The following is a 21,249-nucleotide window of genomic DNA, read 5'->3' on the forward strand; positions in this document are numbered from 1 at the left end:
ATACCCAAGCCTTTTGAGAGAATGAGTTCGGGGAATGGCTTATTAATATTAGCATTACTATAGCATAAATTCCCTTGTCATCTAAGGTGTAATATGAAGCTCGCATGTATGTAACTGTATTTATTTATTTGCCAAGCCATGGCAATTTTCTGCAAATATCTGCCAGTTATGGAGAGATTCAGGTGATCAGATCCACAACAGCTTTGGCGCCTACACTCTATTACTATGAATTGTCATTATTGTTCTGTGTTCTCATTGGTTTTTTGGCCTGTGGGTGATTTCATATGTAAGAAATGCTGTCCAGGAATTGCTCATCCAAGCAGAAATATGTGTTGTTGCTGCCAGATCTCAATTACCAAAAATCACATTGTATTTATGCAAAACTTACTTGACAAAAATGTAAATCACAATTTAAAATATATTAAAATATAAAACAGTTATTTTAAATTGTAATAATATTTCACAATACTACTGTTTGTTACTGTTACTGTTACTGTTGGTCAATTGTATATTGCCAACAAAACAGTATTGAGTATATCATAAATATTTGTCCAGGCTTGTACCATAAGCCTTAATACTGCAGTATACAAATACAGACACATTTACTACATAGACACTGAGAATCATTCTCATGAGTTCACTGACATATGTTCTTCTCTGCCTCAGGGACAGCAGCAGTAAGAGACCTGTGACTTCTGGGCCCTCCTGGCGCACAGTGTCCAAGTCCAAAAGCAGCAGTGCCATCCTGCAAGACCTCAAATCACCCACCTGGAGCAGCAGTCCACTGAGTTTGGGTCAGTCATAACTGGTCTTTGCCTATGTGCATTAACCCACTATTGCTACAAGGTGTTCATGTCAAGTTTTTAACTGGGACATGAATATTGCTGTTACTTATTTAAGTCTTTGTGGATGTGTAGGAGAGGGGCGCAGTGAACTGGATGAATTGCAAGAGGAAGTTGCTCGCAGGGCTAGGCAGCAGGAGCTCCAGAGGAAGAAGGAGAAGGAGAGAGAAGCAGCACAGGGCTTCAACCCCAGACCCAGCAAGTTCATGGACCTGGACGAACTTCAGCACCAGGGTAAATGCCACACAGGGCCAAACAGACAGAAACCAAATGAAAAAAAGCTAGAATTTGGGTTTAATGAGAGAGTTGACACAGCTTTGTATTATGGGTAATCCCTTCTACAAAAACCAGCCTAAAGTGGTTAGCTGGTTTCTCTTTCTTTTGTCTAGTTCTCCCTTTCTTTTTTGCACTTTTCACCTGATCAGGCAGACTGACCAGCTAAACCAACTTAGCACCAGCTTGGCCATGCAGGGAGACCAGCTAGATCAATTTAACACCGACTGGGAGACCAGTTTAAGACCAGCAGACCACTTTAGGCTGGTTTCGAGGGATGCCCACTACATCAGTACCATATTGGTTAAACCAGCTTGGCCATGCTGGAAAACCTGCTAGACCAATTTAAGACCAAAAACCAGTTTAAGACCAGCTAAGATCAGCAAATCACTTCAGGCTTGTTTTTAGATATGCGCAATATATCGGTACCATATTGGTTATTGGTTGATTATTAGAGATTTATGAATAGATTTTTTGATGGCTTTCTAAGCTGTTTAGGCTGGTCTGGTTTAATGCTTCTGGGCTGGGGGTTTACATACTTTTGACTTGATCAGGCAGACCGATCGGCTAAACCAACTTAACACCGACCTGGCCGTATACTGGGAGACCAGCAAACCAGTTTAAACCAGCAAAGACCAGCAAACCAATTTAGGCTGCTTCAGACTTTTTTTTCCAGCAGGGATAGTTTGGTAGTAAAAGTTTACCCTTTCCTGTCTTCTCAACTCTACATTTAATGCAGTGTCTCATGATCTTTAAATGATAAAAGAATCATTGTAATACTATGTATTATAATATAAATATTGTAGATGGGAGCCATAGCATCAAAAACACACCTGTACACTCGAATCTTACATTTTTTTATTTTGAATCAGAGTTTCCCTAGTCTGCGTGCATGGTGTGTGTACAAACATGTCTAATTGTGTTTGAGTTGTGTTGGTGGCAGTCGTTAGACTGTATGCGCTTGTGTGTCAGTGGACGCCTCCATTCCCGGTAAGCCATGCAAAAGCTGTGAGTGGCGTGTTCCCGGGAACACGCGGGGACTCCTGTGAGCAGTGTTTGTGCGTGTATGAGCTTGTTCTCAGAGGCCTGGCCTTGGTGTGTTAATTGCAGGGAAGGGGGGCAGTTTTGAGCACTGCCTGGCGGAGGCTGACTCTCTCTTAGAGCAGTCGCTGTGCCTGGAGCAAGCAGGGGATACAGCTACAGCCCTGGCGCTCTCCCACCACGCTGTGTGTAAGTAATTCTAACCTGCCTCTGCTTGCTACGCCCAACTCCTACACTGTCCGCTTGGGTAACCGTCACTTACCCAATATATGCCCTTTCTAGGTCCGTTTGGTAAGAAAGCATCTCCCAAAAACATTAATGTCCTCGCAATGTGACACAAACCCACCTGTAATACCCCAGCACTGCCTTCCCTTCCTGCAGCACCCTGTGTGTGTGTGTCTTTGCTTCTGTTTGTCTATCTGTGTGCTTGTGCTCCTCGTTTATGTGCGTGGCATATTATTTGTCATGATCCTGTCTTTGTTTTTTCTAGGGATGCACAATATATCAGTACTACATTGGTTTTTGGTTGATATTGCTTAATTTTGATTTATTTTGAATTGTTTAATTCTTACCTTTTTATTTTTTATTAATTTTTAATTAAATAAAGATTTATTTATTAATTTTTTACTGTTTATATTTTTTATTTTAATTTAATATTCAGTGCATCCCTGTTTCTGTTCTCTTGGTGCTGTGATCAGAGTCATCGTTTGCACAGATTTTCACAATCTGATTGGATGACTGGGCATGTGGCTCTGCCTGTTGTTTGCTAATACTGCTGATAGTGGCGTGCTATTGAAAAGCGCTCAGCTTTGGCTATTTGAGAGCCCTGATCTTTGCCAGAAAGAGGCTGCAACAATTTTAATCCTTTTTTTTATTTGAACATTTTATTCTGTGTGTGAGCCCTCCATTAGGAACACCATTTGAATGGTCCTCACCAGCAGCCACACGCAAAGTTAAATCCATTCTAGATTCACCGTCATAACATTCCCGACCTCTATAAATCCCTTTTGGTGGAAGGATTGGATTGTGATTGTGCTTAGCCGTCATGTGTGGACACTGCCACACAATCCTGCCTAAATCTCTCAGCACTCCCCAAATTAAAACAAAAAAGGTGGCTATATATCTTGCACTTCCCTGGAACAACAGCTTTTTTGTCCGAAGCGCTGGCATACTTGCTTGAATGATTAATGAGCAGAAAACAATTTCAGCTATACAAAACTCTCCACAAAGCTATTTATACCATTCACAAACCACTATCCAGGTCGGCAAACCCTCCATCTCTGTCTCGCTTTGTTCACCGTAAATGCGTGTATAACATGTGTCTGCATGTCTGTATATGTGAGGCGCAGCACTAATATATGTAAAGGGAAGACAGCTGTTGTAAATATTTCCACTCTTCAGATCCTCGCAGACCTTTCACTGTCCCATCGTGACAGATCCGATTTGGCCCAAAGCGCATACAGGCCTCTTAAGATCCAGTGGCAGCCTATAAGGTCATGCCTTCACTATATAAAAGAATAGCTCCCCGTTCCTCTGGCCAAATGAAAGCAACGCCTGCCACAACCCTGCAATCCATCATTGGTTTTGTGTGTGTCTACGTTTGTGTGTCTGTCCTGGCTGTCGCTCCTGCTTCCTGTGTCTTCAGTCTGTGGTGTGCCGTCCTAAAACGTCGTCCTTTTGCATCTCTCCAGAATGTTGTCAGCTTTTTTAAAAACCCATTGAAAGCGATGCACGTCATCTTCAGTTAAAGCTAGCTCAGGCGCAGCTGGTGTTGACAGCAGTAAAGGTTCTGAAAATAGCATTTTTTAGGCAGAATTAGTGCTAAACTAGACTTAAATGAAACGGTTCAAGGGAACCATGGCAACATGCGGTTTTCCATGTAACAGCCCCAGACGGGAGAGCAACCAAATCAGCTGTTTCCTAATGCAAACTCATTTTGGTATGCAATTAACAGTCAATCAGTGTGATGGATCTCAACATGTTGTTTTGTACACACTGCGAACAAGGGCTTAAAAGCTCAATCACAGTCGTTGGTTTCTCTCTTGTCGTTCAGCAGAGCAGCCCAGTGCTTCTCCATATTATGATCTTTCTGAACTCTGTTTATGTCACTCGTTGTGAATGGGTTTGTTCAGTAAGCAAAATACTGCACAACAGCAGGCGATGTGTTTTTAAAAAGGCAACGTGAAAATTATGGAACTCAGGGGTGTCATGCACCTATTTGTTTGAGCAATTCTGGATCCATAGTTTAATGTTCTTTTTTTCTGTATGGTTTTGACATTGTGATAACTCCTTTATTTACCTCAGAAAATCATTATTGTTGTTGTTTTTGCTGTAAATATAATTTTAAAAATCTAAAATAATGTAAATATAAAAAATACTATAAAATGACATAATATATAAAAACAAAATATTATTTTGTTAATAATAATATTATTAACAATATGTTATTTAATATTATTATTAACATTAACATTAATATTATTTGTTATGTTTTGTTAACATAAAAACATTTTAAAGAAAAAAGTAAGACCACAAATAATAATTTAATCATTTTAGTAAATAAATAGATAAGTAAAATAAGACAAATAAATGTTTTGGAGCAACATGATGACTCAATTTTCTGTGGAAGGTGCAAGTCAGTTGGATTGGACAAATGTAGACGTGAAATGTTTAGACAGATCATTTCTGGCACTTTTTTTTTTGCCTACCTGATTTTAATTATAAAAGTGTTGATTTTTTGTGTTATTTAAAAAAAAATGGGCATGACACTTCTGATGCAAGCTACTGTTATTGACCCATTACATGCAGTCAACTATGTGACAACTTTGATTAACTAGTGTGCAAAGCTTCGCCTATTGAATGGCCTAGAGCTCACTCTGGGGTGAAAGGTGGGATATATTCCACCATCACCCTCTCTTCTTTCTTTCAACTTCACTACTTTGTCGTTTCTATAACAAAAAAATGGACCGCATCCCGGCCCCTCATAACCTCAGCTCTTCCTTTTTCTTTTCTGCATTTTCTTTTCTTCTGCTCTTCTTTCCTTCCCTTTTTGTTGTTCTTTTGCGTTATAGCTAAACTAAGATTTTCCATGCATGAGGGCAGTGCTAACACTCATAGCAGGACTATGGCTGCTGACGCCAAGCTGCAAAAATGCATGAGGAGAGCGCGGGGCCTACAGCAGCGCATGCAGCAACAGCAAGAGCAGCAGCAGGAACCCAGCCGCCCACAGGGGCCCACCAGGTACCTGTACTGTCACCCTGTGTGTCCAGCTTAACCGCTTGTTCAGATGTATACCCTCTCAGACCCCTGGGTCTTTTAGGGTTGTGTGGTATAACGATGTAGAATCAGTACCGTGGTACCAAAAGTTTGGAAACAGTACAATAGCAGCATACAAATGTAATTTGTGAAACATGAAAGCAGAGTTGATGCATAACCTTGCATTGATAAAAACGCATTGATGCATGATCTGAGAATCAAAATGAAATGTATTGATTATGAAATGTATAAATCAATTAAAATAATGTATTGTTAGTTTAATAATACCCATTGTGTTATAGAGACCATCTCAAATTTACACAAGACTGAGGAAAAAATGGAGGGAGTTTGGGTTTGTTTGAGCCATTTGAACAAAATATGTTAACTGTTATTTTGCTCAGTTATGATATATTACCTTTATGCACCATAATATTTTGATTTAATAAGATTTATCGATTTATATTATTATAGATTTATTATGAAAACATTAATATATGTTTTATATGTTAATTAGTTGTTAATTCCATGACACTGCTTGATTTAAAAATAGAACTTGCCTAACAGATTTCATGCTTATTTCAGTTATTAGTACATTTTTAATTTTACATGACATGCAAATCTGTCACACTACCTAAGTACTGAAGCACCAAGGCTGATATTGTACCAAAGTCAAAAATTTGAACTTAAAGCCAACCCTTGTGTCTATTCTTTTTTTAAAAAGTTATAAAAAAATTAGTTATGCTGGATTTTTGTGAAGTTGTAATGAGAAAAAGCTGTTTTCTTTCTGTCTTTCTGTTATATTTCTGTGATTGTGCTTAAAATATATTTTTAACTTTCAGACATTATCTAACTGATCGGTTTGTCAGAATGCAAGTTGACATTTTACTCTCACAAAGAGCTATGGTTGCTTTGGGTTTTGTTGTGTGTTTTCCAGAGCTTTTAGAGGTTAATTTCCAATTTAAAATCACACATATAGAAAGGACGGGTGTTATAGATTCCATATTAGACCAAGTATTAGAAGCCGGGGTGCAGTCGGCTGAGTTATTGGCAAACCCAAGCTATCGAATGGCTGCCCACCGATATTACATACACATGGCATGCCACTTTGCTAATAAAGTAGCCTTTCAGAACAATGCAACGGTCACTGCGGCAGTGTGCCCCATGGAATGCGTTGTTTTATTTTTTTTTTTTGTTTTCTGCTTTCTCTTTCCCCTCCATCGATTAAAGGCGTTGATGTGATGTATGGCCTGACCTGGCCAAAGCCCCTTGGGTAATTACCCAATGTAGTGCTTGAGGAAGTATTTACAGTAAATGAGCACTCTAGCACATTAATCAGAGATGTTTACCTCTGTACCAAACTTCCCCCTCTTCAGTTGCCTCTATACCCACTCTAGAACATTCAGCAGCCGCTAGGAACCACCTATCACCTAGTACTGCTTTTCTAAACAGTACTGCTTTTCTAAACCACTACTTTCCAACCAGGACAGGTACTTACTGTAAGCAGGTTCCTGGGGGCACTGTGAAAGATTTCAAGTTTGCTTTTTTAAACCTATAAAATGTTTTAAAATATATATTTTATTATTTTATTATTTCTGCAACAGTGCACTTTACTTTTTCAGTGCCATCAAATGTCTCAGATAATCAAACCAACCTTAAATAACAGCTTTATATTGTTTTAATATAAGATTTTATAGTTTCTCCAATCACTTCAGTTTAATTTGTAGCTATTTAAAAGTTTTTTTAAAACCACAATATTCATTGTTTTTAGGTTAAATGTGAGTCATTTTAATAATGGCCAATTTAAAAATCTAAATGATTATGCACAATGATTAGTTAAGAACACATTTCTGGTTTAATGACAATGAAGGGGTGCTTAACTTTCCTTATTGACAGAACCATGTATGTCCCTAAGAACAATAAAAATGGAATATCACCAATCTAAAAGATAAAAGTGTTGTCCAGACTGCTAAAGCATGCTTAAGCTTGTCATACCCAGTTAAAACCCATAAATGTCCTATACTAATATATATTGAAAATTCATTCTTAGACAGCAGGAATGTTAACAGTATCAGATTTAGGGTTCCCTACACATATGTGCACTTAAATCAACTGCACAATGCAATAAAAACACTGAGGATTGTGTGTTTGCATGCATCATTCAGAGGCTTTTTACTGGCATTAGATAAAGATTTATCTGAAAATGTCTATCACAAGGGTCATCAGTGGGTTGCTGAGGGCCAGTAGAGATGAAGGATTGATAGTATTCTGATGGATACTCCGCTCTGCTTTATTAGAGATGTATGCAGATAGTGAGCAGGTTTCCCTTCTGGAGCAAAGCCAATTCTCATTCCCGTGCACTCCACTTCTGGGGAGCTTTTGGGCATATTTATGGCTGCTGTAACTGGTTTATATGGCGACTATGAAAATGATGTCAAGGTTGCATAGTGCGTCAGCTGTGGAAAGCAAGTGTGGACTGTGTGTATGTGTGTGTATGTATGTGTGTGTGCATTGTATGAGAAGTGGCTCATAAATACTGGTGTGAAGGACACAGGTCTCCTTGAATTTGGTCCTTGGCAGCGTTGTAAACTTTTTCAGTTAGAAAATGTGTTAGAATGGGTTTCTTGCAGCAAAACCATTTTTTCAAGTATGCTTGGACATTGAAATAAATGAATATTTTGAAATTAATGAGTATTGTTTTACAAATAAAACTCCAGTTGATTTGATCAAAGACCCATTAGAACTCAAGGTTTCTTGCTTATTTTATGTTTAGTCTGCCTTAATGAATGAGTACATGCTGCATATTTGTGGCAGTATAAAATATATCTGAAATGTATATGTGCATTTTATGTGTGACTTTCTATAAAAATGTAAAACATTTCAGCACGTGCATAGTACACATTTATATGCACAAGGAAATAATAGCATCAAGGGGTACAAAGTTATGTCATTCAACATAGGTTTTCGTTAAGTTTTTTAATTTGAAGTTTTTCAGGGTTTGTTTCAGTTAAATAATTTAATTCCATTTTCCAAATAACTCATGTAATTATGTCATCAAATAAATTAATTTTGCCATAATTAAATTAGTTACAGTCATTGAGTGATAATGTTTAATGGGACTGTACTAATTTCAGATAACCATGTTCATTTTTCAGGGAGTGTTTAACCAAAATCCTCTCTTGCTTTTCTTGCCTCTTCAGTGAACAGCTTGGCCCGGTCCAAGTATTGTTGACAGACAATCAGGAAGAGGTCTTTGAGACCAATCAGGGTTCTGTGCTTGGCCCACCCTCTCCTCAACACATGAAATCACCCTCTTGTACAAACTCCCCATCTCAGCCCTCTAGCCGCCCATCGCTTAATCCCCGGCCTGCCTCTTCTCAGCCTCAGCCCCAAGAGCGTGATGAACGCAGCAATTGGTCAACCCAGAATGAGGACGAATGGGGTGGCATCAGATTATCAGATGTTCTCCAAGCATCAGGCATTCGGATCATGCCCATACGCAAGCATCTTGCCATATCTCTACCCTCTTTGCCCCTTGACATCTGGGGTGTATTGGGAGAGGACGAAGAGGTCTCCAGCTGTCAGCACCCTCAATCTCCAAATCCTCCTTTGTGGCAGGGCACTGCAGATAGTGCGGACAGGATACTCCAATCCAGCAATCCCAGTCCACCACCCGACCCTGTTGAGGAGAAGGGGCCAGTACCCCGGCGAGCCCCCATATGGCAGACCCTGTGTGCAACTTCCCAGCCCTGCACCAAATTGACCCCTCCTGTTACTGCCCGTCATTGGTCCTCTTGGAGCTTAGACCGTCCAGATGCGGTTGTCAACCCCTACAACACACCTCCTGAACAGAACCAGCGGACAGGACCTGCCCTCTCTCAACACACACCTGGAAGACACCTTGCTAATCACAGTCCCATGAGCACCAGGAAGAAGAACATTGCTAAGTACTCAAAATTCCAGAGCATGGAGTTGGAACCCACAGAGGCCGAGGACCAGGAACTCTCTGAATTGGACTCACTTTTCCAGGCCAGTCTGCAGGCTGGCCCGGGTCCTGGCCAAGCTCTGCGTGGTACCAGCTCACCTGCTCTTGCGAGACCAGGTAAAGTAACATCTTAAATTGTCTCACACTAAGTGTGTTTACATGCACTTTAAAAGTTCTGTCTTGGCTGGACTACAGGTGCGGTCACATTTACCATTGTTTGGCCACTTTTCACAGGCAAAATCCAGTCATTTCAATTGGAATCCATGCAATGAGGAATTTTGCATGAAGGCAAAAGATTTCCCCACCCAGATTTCGCAATGGTTTCAAGATGGTCATGTGAATCCCCTGGCATCAAGATGCACAATAGAGGCTGCAGTCTTTAGCGTTCTTGTTAGCGTCTGCTACTATACTGGTTGGCACTGGTTCGAATCCCGGTTAGAGCAGTGCAAGTAATTAGACTACAGTTAGCCTTGAAGTTGTATGCTTGCACCGAAATATGCATATATTCATTATGTAAACTTGGATAGACAGATGAACACTGTAACTCTACTACTCAATAACGTGTCTATAAATATAAATATTTAAAAATGTTTCTGTTTATTATGCCTAATACGTTAATGTTAACAAACTGAACCATATGTTGCAAAAATGTCATTATTGTCAAACCTGATTTTCTCGGACAGTACCTCCGGCTGCACGAAAGCTGCTCACTGGAGTCGGACGCTCTCGGACCCCCACAGCTGAGCTTGAGAGAACTGCTTATGGACCACCAGGTTGTTGCAGCCCTACTGGATACATGAACATGGTAAGATATGTGGTGCTGCACTCCTGTCTCTAGGTCTGATTACAAAGCTCTCACCATTAAGCTCTCATCAATGTTATCCACCATTAATCTAAATAATCTTGGTTTTATTTACTTAGTTTGTTTGTTTATTATTTGTTGGTTCTTTAATGAGGGATGGCTGTCTCTTCATTTTATTTATTTTTTTGTTATGTCTAGTTTCTCTCCACCTCAGAGCCTGTTTTTCATACAGAGCACAATCTGTTAGCACATGTTGATTTTGTTTGGGTGTTGTCTGGTTTCTTTCTGTCTTTGTTTTTTGCTGCAGTAACTCTTTGTTCTCTGTAGCCTCTATCAGTGGCCCATCAAGAGCCTCAGTCAGGAGAGGAAGAGCAGTATAATGCGAATCACCTGCGCTGTATTGCTCGCAGCCTAAGTGGAACGGTCATCGGGCGTCGCCAGAACCGTCTTGCCGTCTCCCGAAGCTTCGTAAGTATCCCACACATGAATAAGACTAAAATGAATTCTGACCATCTTATTTAATCTGAGGGGCTAGCTAATGGCTAAAATATGATTGAAATAGTGCTACTAGTGACTGCTGGCATTCAAGAGTCTGCTAGAGGGGCCAAAGAATGGGGGAGGAATCAGATATCTGTCCTAGAAACCTGATAAGAGCACTGTCACCTATTCAGGAGAGTGCTAACACACAGCTACTGCCACTTTAGCCTGATCTGTGTGTGCTGCCTGTCCTTTGTCAATCACTGCTGAGCTTTAGGTCATTTGATGTACACTCTGCATTTACATCTACAGTTATTTTTATAGCAGATGCTGTCTTTCAAAGCTATTTGGTGTATATAGTGTGTTTTGGCATTCATACATTTCTAATATATAATGTATGCCAGAAATATATGAATGCATAGCTGTATTGTCACATGACATCCACGTGCACCATTGCACAAGGACACTCAAATACACATGCACAACTTCTCATTGTCTTACTGAGTCATACTGCTATCCTGTGTCCATATGCTGTAACTTCACTACATTCGAAAAAAGGCCTGGTGTCTCATTTATAAAGACATGCATAAAGTCATCTTACCAAATGCATTCGTATACATTTTAAAAATGTTCGCAATTCCTTCTTGCTTTATTAAATTATTTTGTACATAAGTGAGTGCATATGAAATAGGTAATGCATCAAATTCGGTTGCTAGATTCTAGTTTCTGGCCATACTGTATATATACATATTTAATTCATTATCCTGTCAGTGATCCATTTTTATAAATTTTTCATTCATCTCATTTACATGCACATTATTTTTCAGACCATGTTCTCATTAATCCTTTACTCTGAAAAGTGGTTTACCCGCTCCAGCTATTTGAGAGTTTAAAAATAAATAGGACATTCTTTTCCACTATTCACCAGTCCCCACTTTTGCCATTTATTAAGAATTTAATCTAATAATTCCTCAAGTTCAAGTCCTCAACATTAGCAGACAGTAGGTTGAAGTATGAATTGAAAAATGTTGGCCACTTTTTTTTTAAGAAATATAAAATAGTTTTGTTTTTAAATATTGATTTATGCTTATATGGCATATATATATATATGGTAATGAAAAATAGATAAAAAATATGCTTGTTTGATAATGATGCATAAATAATATTATAGTATGCATGAATAATAGTATAGTGTTTTAGTATATTATTTTGCGTGTAATTGTGGTTACTCATTTCATTCATTCAATTATTCACTCACTGACTCACTGACTTATTGCTCTTGCATCACTTGAAATGATTAGAAAATCATGTCAGCGTGCACTGGCATACCAGTTCATGATTACAAAAATAGCTTATATGGCTGCATTTTAATTGTCTTTCGTGTATGAACATTTTCACATTAGTTTTTATAGGGATAGTTCACCCAAAAATGAAAATTATGATCATGTACTCACACTCACTTCAGTCCTAACCTGTATGACTTCCTTTCTTCTGTTGAATACACAAGAAGATATTTTCAAGAATGTTTCAACTGCTTTGGTCTATACAACGAAAGTCATTGGGGTCCAAAACTTAAGAAAAAAAGGCTAAGAATTTTTTTTAAATATCTTGTTTTGTTCCACAAGAAAGTAATTCAGGTTTGAAACCATAAGAGAGCAAGTAAATTGTGACAGAGTGCTCATTTTTGGGTGAACCATCACTTTAAATAAATCTCAATTTGTTCCTCATTTTTGACTTGGGATCAAATCTGATTTTATGTGCATTTTATAAATAAGGCCCCTGATTCTTTTCATGCCTTACTTTTGTGCTCCCCATCTCTTCCCTTTTCCCCATCCTACCTCTCTTTTCTCCTCTTTTTTTCTCTTTCCTCTGCCTTGTTCATATCAATGTATGTGTGTGTTGTGTGTGTACCTAGCTGGGGGACTCCGGGATTACGCCATATCACAGCTCCATGTACTCACCTAGTTGCCTTCAGTTTCCATTGTCTCATTCAGACCTCCATCTGCTCCAACCCAGCTATCTTCATCTCCTTCCATCAGCTTCACCCCCATCTCAGCATCCTGGGCCTTGCAGAGAGGCCCCAGGTAAAGCTCACTTTCGTTTTCCACTTCCATAACCACCTATTCCATTCAGAGGTCCATTTCCCACTTGTTCCGCATTTATGTTTCTGCCATTGCATTGCAATTGAGTCCAGGTGCCAGTGCCTCCCCGCTAAACAGTCTGCATTCGCTTCATTTTCGTTTCCTGCTGTTGAAATAGCTCTTCTTTCATTGTTGCCTTTTTTCTTTAATTGGTCTGGATCCTGTCCTTCACACTCCATCCTGCCCCACTGCAGGACGTCTCCAGAGGTTCTCCGAGTTTCTGGCTGTGTTTGACCGGCGTCAAGCTCTCTCCAGTGGGAAGCACTACGGTCCAGCACTGAGGTGTATTGGAAGACATCCTTTCTGAAATTCTCACCCCAACCAATTGGCTTTGGACACAACCAGGTCCTCTAGACCTGGAACGTTTCCAAAGACGCATTTGCTCCCCTGGACAACCCTTCTGCACACCCCATCCCATTCTCTTCACAGTTTTCTGGAGAACTAGAAGGAGCATGTCCCGAGACTTGATGCCATCATCAATCACACTGCGATCTGTATTGTTCCTGAGATGATGCACTTCTGTTACCCTGCTTTAGTCAGTAAATCTTTCCATGAAAAAGCCCCTGAAGCTCGATCCAAAGCATGACGGAAGGAGACATTTTTTATTTAAAAGCACTGGGATGGCGTGATTCTTTGGGGCTGAGGTGTGTGTGTATGACTGACCTTTGGTCAGACCTGCAGCATGCAATGACAGGAGTGTGGGGTCCAGACTCGGACTTCCGCAGTCAGCCATCCAACCCAGAGCACTTAACTTAATTAACTCCAGCATTCAGTTAACTGCAGAGGAGAAACATATGGTACCTCCTTGCTCTAGACGGTAAATGTGTGTTTGTGTGTATGCGTGTGTGCATGTGTTGGGTGGTAAAGGGGGGGGGCGCTTATTGTATCCCTACCCTCATTTATACTACTGGTCAAAAGTTTTGAATGATTAAGATTTTTTTTTATGTTTTTGAAATATGTCTATTATGTGATCAAAAATATAGTAAAAACAGTAATATTGTGAAATATTACTTTAAATTAAAGCAACTGTTTTCCATTTCAGTATATTTCAAAAGAAATATTAAGCAGCATGAAAGTTTTTAACATTGATAACAATAATAATAAATGTTTCTTGAGCACCAAATCAGCATATTAGAATGATTTCTGAAGGATCATGAGACACTGAAGACTGGAGTAATGGCTGCCGAAAATTCAGCTTTGTCATCACAGGAATAAATTACTCTTTAAAATTGTTTTTAAATCTAAAACAGTTATTTTAAATTTTAATAATTTTTCATAGTATTTTAATAGTATTTTTAATCAGATAAATGTAGCATTAGTGAGCTTACAAGACTTCATTCAAAAACATTGGAAAATCATAATTATTCAAAACTTTTGACTGATAGTGTATTAAAAAACATTCTTTACCCTTCCTCCTCGCCTGTCCCACAGATTTAAGTTCTCAGCAAACCAACTTCCCAGAATTGTCGTCGCTTTGCTGAACATTTTTCCCAACTCTCCTGCAAACGCTTTTTGGTAGCGGGATGGGTCAATGCCATGTAGATGCTATGTACTTCAACATGTACTAAGTGAATCGAGATGTTTTGTATGGTGTCATCTCTCAGCTCTGGTGTTTTTTGTCGGAGCATGTAAATCTGCGGCCCTGGCGTGGAGCGTGGAATGAGACTTTTTCTTCTAACCGTTTTCCTCCTACTTCTCTGATACGGGCATTCCCTGTAGCACACAGCTGTTTTGTGTCTTGTGTTACAGGCAAAGACTGTGTACATGTTTGACTGAACATACACTAACAAATGAATTTATTGTTAATAAAAAACATAAAAACTATGACATCTTAAGAAATATACAGAGGAATGGAGAAACTACATTATGACGTTATGAAATGTTAATCAATTCTAGTGGTAATAATTATTATCTGCATTAAGACAAGTATAGTACACTTCAGAAGTGTAAAGCTGGAGAAAAACTGCTATTTTAATTCCATTGACAGTTCTCCCATTTATACAGGGAGATATGCCAAGTTAAGCTTCCTTTTTATTGTTTATTTTACTTGATTCGACTTTTTGTTTTAAACTGGCAGTGACATTGAAACCACAGCTATGAGTCTGGCACATGATGGATCTTCAGGCCTGTAATAGTTGAGGGGTCTCGTCCCATTCGATTTTTGTAGAATCTATATTATTTCTAGATTTTACTTTAATCAGCACAGCTGAAGAATGTTCGGCTCTGATAGCACAGATGGAGCTTATGCAAAGCTTCATTAGCCTGAGATTTGGACAGTATTACGTATATGGGGCCTTGAACAAAGAATGCTTTCATACTGTTATTCAAATAAACGTAATACGATTTGTGATTAACAGAAATCCGATACTGATCAACAGATGTTTCGTATCACAATATAATATGATCAATGCAGTATTAAACTTTTCATTCTAAACATATTGTGCTGTGATATGTATTATTTTTTCATTAAAAGCCTTTGAGTGCTGAAATTAAAATGATTATAAAATATATAACTTAAAGAGATCTAGATCTTATTTAACTTTGTCTTAACCAAAGATTGGCTCTAACACAAAGATATGTTTTTTTGTCATCTTTCCTTTCATTTAAAGGGGTCATATGATGTTGCTAAAAAGAACATTATTTTGTGTATTTGGTGTAATGAAATGTGTTTATGCGGTTTAAGGTTCAAATAACACATTATTTTCCACATACTGTACATTATTGTTTCTCCTCTATACCCTGCCTTTCTGAAACGCGTCGATTTTTACAAAGCTCATCGGTCTGAAAAGCGAGGTGTGCTCTGATATTTTTGAGAATGTAGCAACGGTGGTGTATGAGTATGCTATGCAAAATGCTCTCTCCTGAACTACCAGCAAAGAGTCAGACTGGGACAAAATCAAATATTTTTTCTTTTTTTCCTATATACTGAGAATGAAAATGATTTCCTGCTGAATTTTTGAATCTTTACTTATTAATGTCTGTACAGTTTACAGCCTTTGAATGCGAGTTGTAGCTGGTAGGAGGAGGATTTCTCAAAGTGAATGGCATTTCAAGGTTTTCCATTTGGGACTCATTTGTAAAGGCTTGAGGTTGAATGAACTTGTATTTTTGCAATAAAGGTATTACCAATGCACTCCAGCAGGGGCACTGCACAAACGCCTACACTCTGTGTCTATAAGTTTTTTTTATTTTTCATAGAAAATTGTTTTTGTCTTATGATACAAAGTCTATATAAAATAGTATTTTAATGTATACCATTATCAAAATCCTCACACTGACACAGAGGCAAATTATTATAACATAATCTGCATTATGCCTTTTTTCTATTACACAAATTAAACTGCTGTGTTTACAGTATAAATTCTACTAAAGACATTCAAGTACAGAAGAGCCGTGTCATGGGTTGAGAGGGTATAGCAGCTCCTTGGTATGGCTCGGGCTGTTCATGGCAGCTTTCAGTGACAGATTCCTCCCAATCAGCTTATTTTGATCTTCAAGGGAAGTTCCTAAAGACTATAATATCAAAAAAGCATTTGTCATGATTATGTTTCTGTAGTGTATTTCAAACAGATATACAACATTATACAAAATATGGCAAACTGTGAAACTCATCACACTCATACAGTAAGCAAATTATCAAAAAGGCTGAACATTACTACAACCTTCAGTTTTTCTACACTGAAAAATATTTGGTGTAGAAACAAGTTGCACCCAGAAATTGCTAATACATTTCACAAACAATTACAAAGAAACAACAAGTAACAACATTGAATTGAACATAAAATTTTGAAAAAGAAAACCTACTAGTAGAAACATTTCCTAGTACAATGTACTCTAAGAATCTTTTTTATTTACAAGTTTATTATATTAAAGTGTAGAAGTAAAAAAAACAAACCCACACTTTGTCCAACACAAAATGAGCACTGATAATATTTACTTTAAAATTATGACAAAGCTATTTGTTTTCAAACTTTTTATTAACAGAAACTGATCAATTAAATTAACCATGATTAATTTTGTGATTTCATAAAATTTTAAATTGATTTCAATAGAATCATAAGAAAGGTACTGTTTGTTCTTTAATGAAAACAATAGCTAGTGAGAAGGGAGGGAAATGTGTATTCAGTTTTTCAGCGTTTTAATTTAAATTTCATTATTTGAATATATTAATAATTCATTATATTAATTTATATAATTTTAAGTCATCCTGGAAGTTTGCTGAGGCCCCCCATGGGCCATGGCTTGCTGGGTGAGAACCACTGATTTAGAGGGTCTTCATTGACTTACTGGTTTAATCTTTCATGTTTAATAGCATTAGGTTGTAGAAGAATATTTTTTGGGTGAGTTGCCTCTATACCAGGAAAGAAGCATCTTCAAAGAACCTGAAGTATTCTGGAACTGCACTGTAACAACAGGTTAGAGGTGATTAGCACAACTTTGGTTTGTTTAGACAGTTTGCTCCACAAGGTGTCAGTATAGATGGTCTTCTGAATATTATTATTTTTTATTTACTCTCCTTTCAACAGTGTTTTTTGTCATGTAAAGTTACAGAAATTGTGTTCTTAGAAATTGAGTCTAGTGAAGGACACCCCTGCAGTGAGTCTAGTTAAATACAGCAGTTCCTGTGTCTTAAAATTTTGACAGTCTATTTATGCAGAAGACAAGATGTCTTTTTTTTCCTACAGGAAGAACTGTTCCTGGAATGCTTTCTTTTTTGACAAGTGCTCTATGGTTTTCACCCCTGAAAATAATGGCAAATTGCACATTTCTCTTTAGTTCAATTGACAGTGATAGAAAATTAAATATTAGCAGATCCTCAAATCTTTTACACACCGCAGCATTTCTGGATGTGACTCAGGACAACAAAGCTTTTCATTATTGTGCATGCATTGCTGTTTTGAGATGCCCTTTTCAAAGTTGCCAGAGGGAAACTGATGAACACAAATGTACTTATGTTATTAATTTTTTTAGCAAGGAGGCATTCCTGTTTACTGGGAAGAAGAAAACAGAAAAATGAAAGTCTAGTATTGAAAACAATTACAGTCAAACAGAGCAGTGGTTCAGAGAATATCCTTGATTCAGATAAGAATCCAGACTAAACAAGACCCAAACTTAAGCAAGGTCAGGACACAAACCCTGAAATGACATTTAAAGGCCAGATGAAAACATTTGTGCCAATAAGACACAATAACCCAAAATTAACCTTCTAAACCTTATTTTATAATCATTTGGCTGTAATAATAATTTGGCTTTATAATATTTTTTTAATAATAATCTTTGGTTGGTATTATGTTTTCCCAATATGGAACATAATCAAAGTTTGCGTAAGTAGACATGTTTGGAGAATTTGGCTATTGAAAATGTCATATTTTAATTTAATTCTGATCTAAGGAACGAAATGACTTGAATAAAGATTTGTTCATTTTGCTGAATGAGATCCAAGTCGGGAAAATAATCCAATCTTCCCATCAAAGCAAGTAAATGTCTTTATATCTGATGCAAGGTTGTTCGTTTACATAATTAACAAAATTTTAATTAAACCTGGTGTTTTAATTCTTTCAGATCATCTGCCTTAAGGCAAAACACTACAGGTATAAGAAAAAAAAAGTACCTAACAGATATCACTAACAGATATGTAATAAAAAATATTGCATCTACATAAAGTGTAATAAAATAAATGTGTATTTTGGATGTTTTCTTTCCATTAGTATGAAAAAAAAGCTAAACAATGTTTTTGCCTATAGTGTTTTGCCTTATAGGGGTCATTTTTTTGTACTGTTTTGTACTGAGTTTTGTACTTATAATGTTAAAGGGGTCATATGATGTTGCTAAAAAAATAACATTATTTTGTGAATTTGGTGTAATGAAATGTGTTTATGCGATTTAAGGTTTAAAAAACACATTATTTTCCACATACTGTACATTATTGTTTCTCCTCTATGCCCTGCCTTTCTGAAACGCATCGATTTTTACAAAGCTCATCGGTCTGAAAAGCGAGGTGTGCTCTGATTGGCCAGCTATCCAGTGTGTTGTGATTGGCCGAATACCTCAAGCGTGTGACGGAAATGTTACGCCCCTTACCATACTGTGATGCCTTGTCCCGGCAAACGATGAGACAAAAACATTCAAACCCATTATAAACGAGGCATTTGTTGTATCCAGTGGGAACATAATTACAGATTATAATGAAAAATGGAAGTCAATTTAAAAGTCAAACAAAATAAATCTTGCCAACATTTATCAAAATATTTGTCTTTTGTGTTACATACATATAGGAAAGTGCCTATTTTTACCTGTATTCACCTCTAGTGGGATCATTAGACCACATTGAAAATCAATTCAAATAGGGATTCCTAATTTTAATCTGGATAATTTGTGTAGATGGTTAGATTGGACCAATCTCAAATCATGCTGGAGAACATGATCATGTAAAGTTCATGCAGCTCAAGTGCTACTGTCATTAGGGCCTTTCGCACCGCAGGAACCTTTTCATAGAACCAGAACTAATTGTGGAACTACCCACTTTTCGGCGTGTTCGCACCACCGGAACTGGGTGCGATTTTAGTACCGGACTGCCTTTTTTGAGAACCAAATTAGCTCCTACTCCGGAGCAGGGTCTAACCAGCACAACTGGTACTAATCGTGACGTAAGTAGACATTGATTGGCCAAACGCGTACGAAAACGCCCTCACCCGCCATGATTTAAAACGCTGTGTAAACATACTGTAAGCATGTCAACTTATTCCGCAAGTATGGAGAACAGCGATAGATGGATGGACGCTGAAGTGCACTTGTAGCAAATGTAGCACTGCCAGTTGTCGTTGGAGATTCTTAGCCCTCCTTTCCGTTCTTTCAATCGCTTTACGTATACGTCGACTTTCCATGTCCACTGTGGAACCCGCGAGACACAACAAACACACAGCACCGATCACAGTGTCCTCCATCCTCCTGTTGTTAATGTTGTTCTTTGTTTCTGTTGTTGAACGCAGCGCACAAATGACGTCGCTGTCGACCGGCTTACGTCACTTCTTAGTACACACTGTCAATGCGAATACAACCCTTTAAATAGTACTGGGAAATAGTTCCCGCAAAATCGTCCCAGTACTTTAGTACCGTACATTTAGTTCTGGAACTAAAGCGGTGCGAAAGGGCCTATTAAAGCAAAAGGGGAAAACTTTTCACTCAAATTGACTAGGAATACACTTCATGCAAGTATGCGAATCCAGACACATCTTTCTACACAAGTGTTGTGTCTTGTGAAGTGCGTCAACTAAAATATACTTCAGTTTTGACGCAAATGCATAACCTTTCAAATTGTACTGTGTTTGATAGTGTGCGTAATCACAGGCACTTGACACATGCACTCTAGAAAGTTTCATCCTCATCCAGTGTTTTGAGTGATTAAAAAGTCCTTGTATACATTTGAACTGGCGTTGTGGAAATCTTTTAACCCTGTCACACAAGTTCTCGTCAACTAAGGCATCTACAGTAACCTATGGGTTATGCGCAAACTTCTATATTCTGTAAAACGGGTCTCGTTGTTTCCGGTTCAGGTCTTTTTTATGTGCTTCAATAAATATGTGACCATACTTTGTATGGGTCAAAAATATTGATTTTTCTTTTATGCCAAAAATTATGGGTTATGTGCAAACTTCTGTATTCTGTAAAACAGGTCTCGTTGTTTCCGGTTCAGGTCTTTTTTATGTGCTTCAATAAATATGTGACCATACGCGATTTTCTCAATATTTGTATTTTTTTTGCACCCTCAGATTACAGATATTCAAATAGTTGTATCTCGACCAAATATCGTCTTATCCTAACAAACCATACATCAATGGAAAGCTTATTTATTCAGCTTTCAGATGATGTATAAATCTCAATTTCGAAAAATTGACCCTTATGACTGGTTTTGTGGTCCAAGGTCACATATGGAACTGTTTTACTCAAGATAACTTCAAAGGAGATACCAAAGATGAGCATAACAATGCCCATCACATATGAAGATTGCTAATTCAATTGTTTTCCTTCTCACTAACAGTGTTGTGCAAGTTACTTCCAAACTGTAATACATTATAGATTACTTGTTACTGTTATTTAAAAGTAATTCCTTACCTTACAATATTACTGTCTCAGAATTGTAATGCGTTACATGACTCCTGTATTACTTTTGAGTTACTTTCACCAAAATACAAACTACCAAAATAACTACAGAAGTAGAACTTAAGGTAACACTTTATTTTAGGGTCTCTTAACTAGTTGCTTATTAGCATGCATATTACTAGAATATTAGCCATTTATTAGCAGTAATTAAGCACATATTAATGCTTTATTCTACATGACCTAATTCTATATCCCTAATCCTACCCAATACCTAAACTTAACAACTACCTTACTAATTATTAATAAGCAGCAAATTAGGAATTTATTGAGGAGAAA

The 21,249-nt window shown here is 37.8% G+C and overlaps 1 protein-coding gene across 7 annotated transcripts in view; it reads left to right on the forward strand.

The window, feature by feature from the left end:
- The window catches only part of LOC107582762 (inactive ubiquitin carboxyl-terminal hydrolase 54-like), a 187,014-nt gene that overhangs the window by 104,230 nt on the left and 61,535 nt on the right, over window positions 1–21,249 (forward strand). For 6 of the 7 annotated variants that reach the window (XM_016268750.1, XM_016268752.1, XM_016268751.1 and 3 more), the window contains 7 exons: window positions 667–794; window positions 918–1,076; window positions 2,226–2,345; window positions 5,228–5,396; window positions 8,609–9,510; window positions 10,077–10,198; window positions 10,523–10,663. In XM_016268750.1, the coding sequence (XP_016124236.1) occupies window positions 667–794; window positions 918–1,076; window positions 2,226–2,345; window positions 5,228–5,396; window positions 8,609–9,510; window positions 10,077–10,198; window positions 10,523–10,663 (1,741 nt within the window). The remainder of the gene's footprint in view (window positions 1–666; window positions 795–917; window positions 1,077–2,225; window positions 2,346–5,227; window positions 5,397–8,608; window positions 9,511–10,076; window positions 10,199–10,522; window positions 10,664–21,249) is intronic. The other variant, XM_016268753.1, reaches the window with a different exon arrangement.

Source organism: Sinocyclocheilus grahami, unplaced genomic scaffold, assembly GCF_001515645.1.
Source record: "Sinocyclocheilus grahami isolate Dianchi unplaced genomic scaffold, SAMN03320097.WGS_v1.1 scaffold47.1, whole genome shotgun sequence".
Classification (NCBI taxonomy): domain Eukaryota; kingdom Metazoa; phylum Chordata; class Actinopteri; order Cypriniformes; family Cyprinidae; genus Sinocyclocheilus; species Sinocyclocheilus grahami.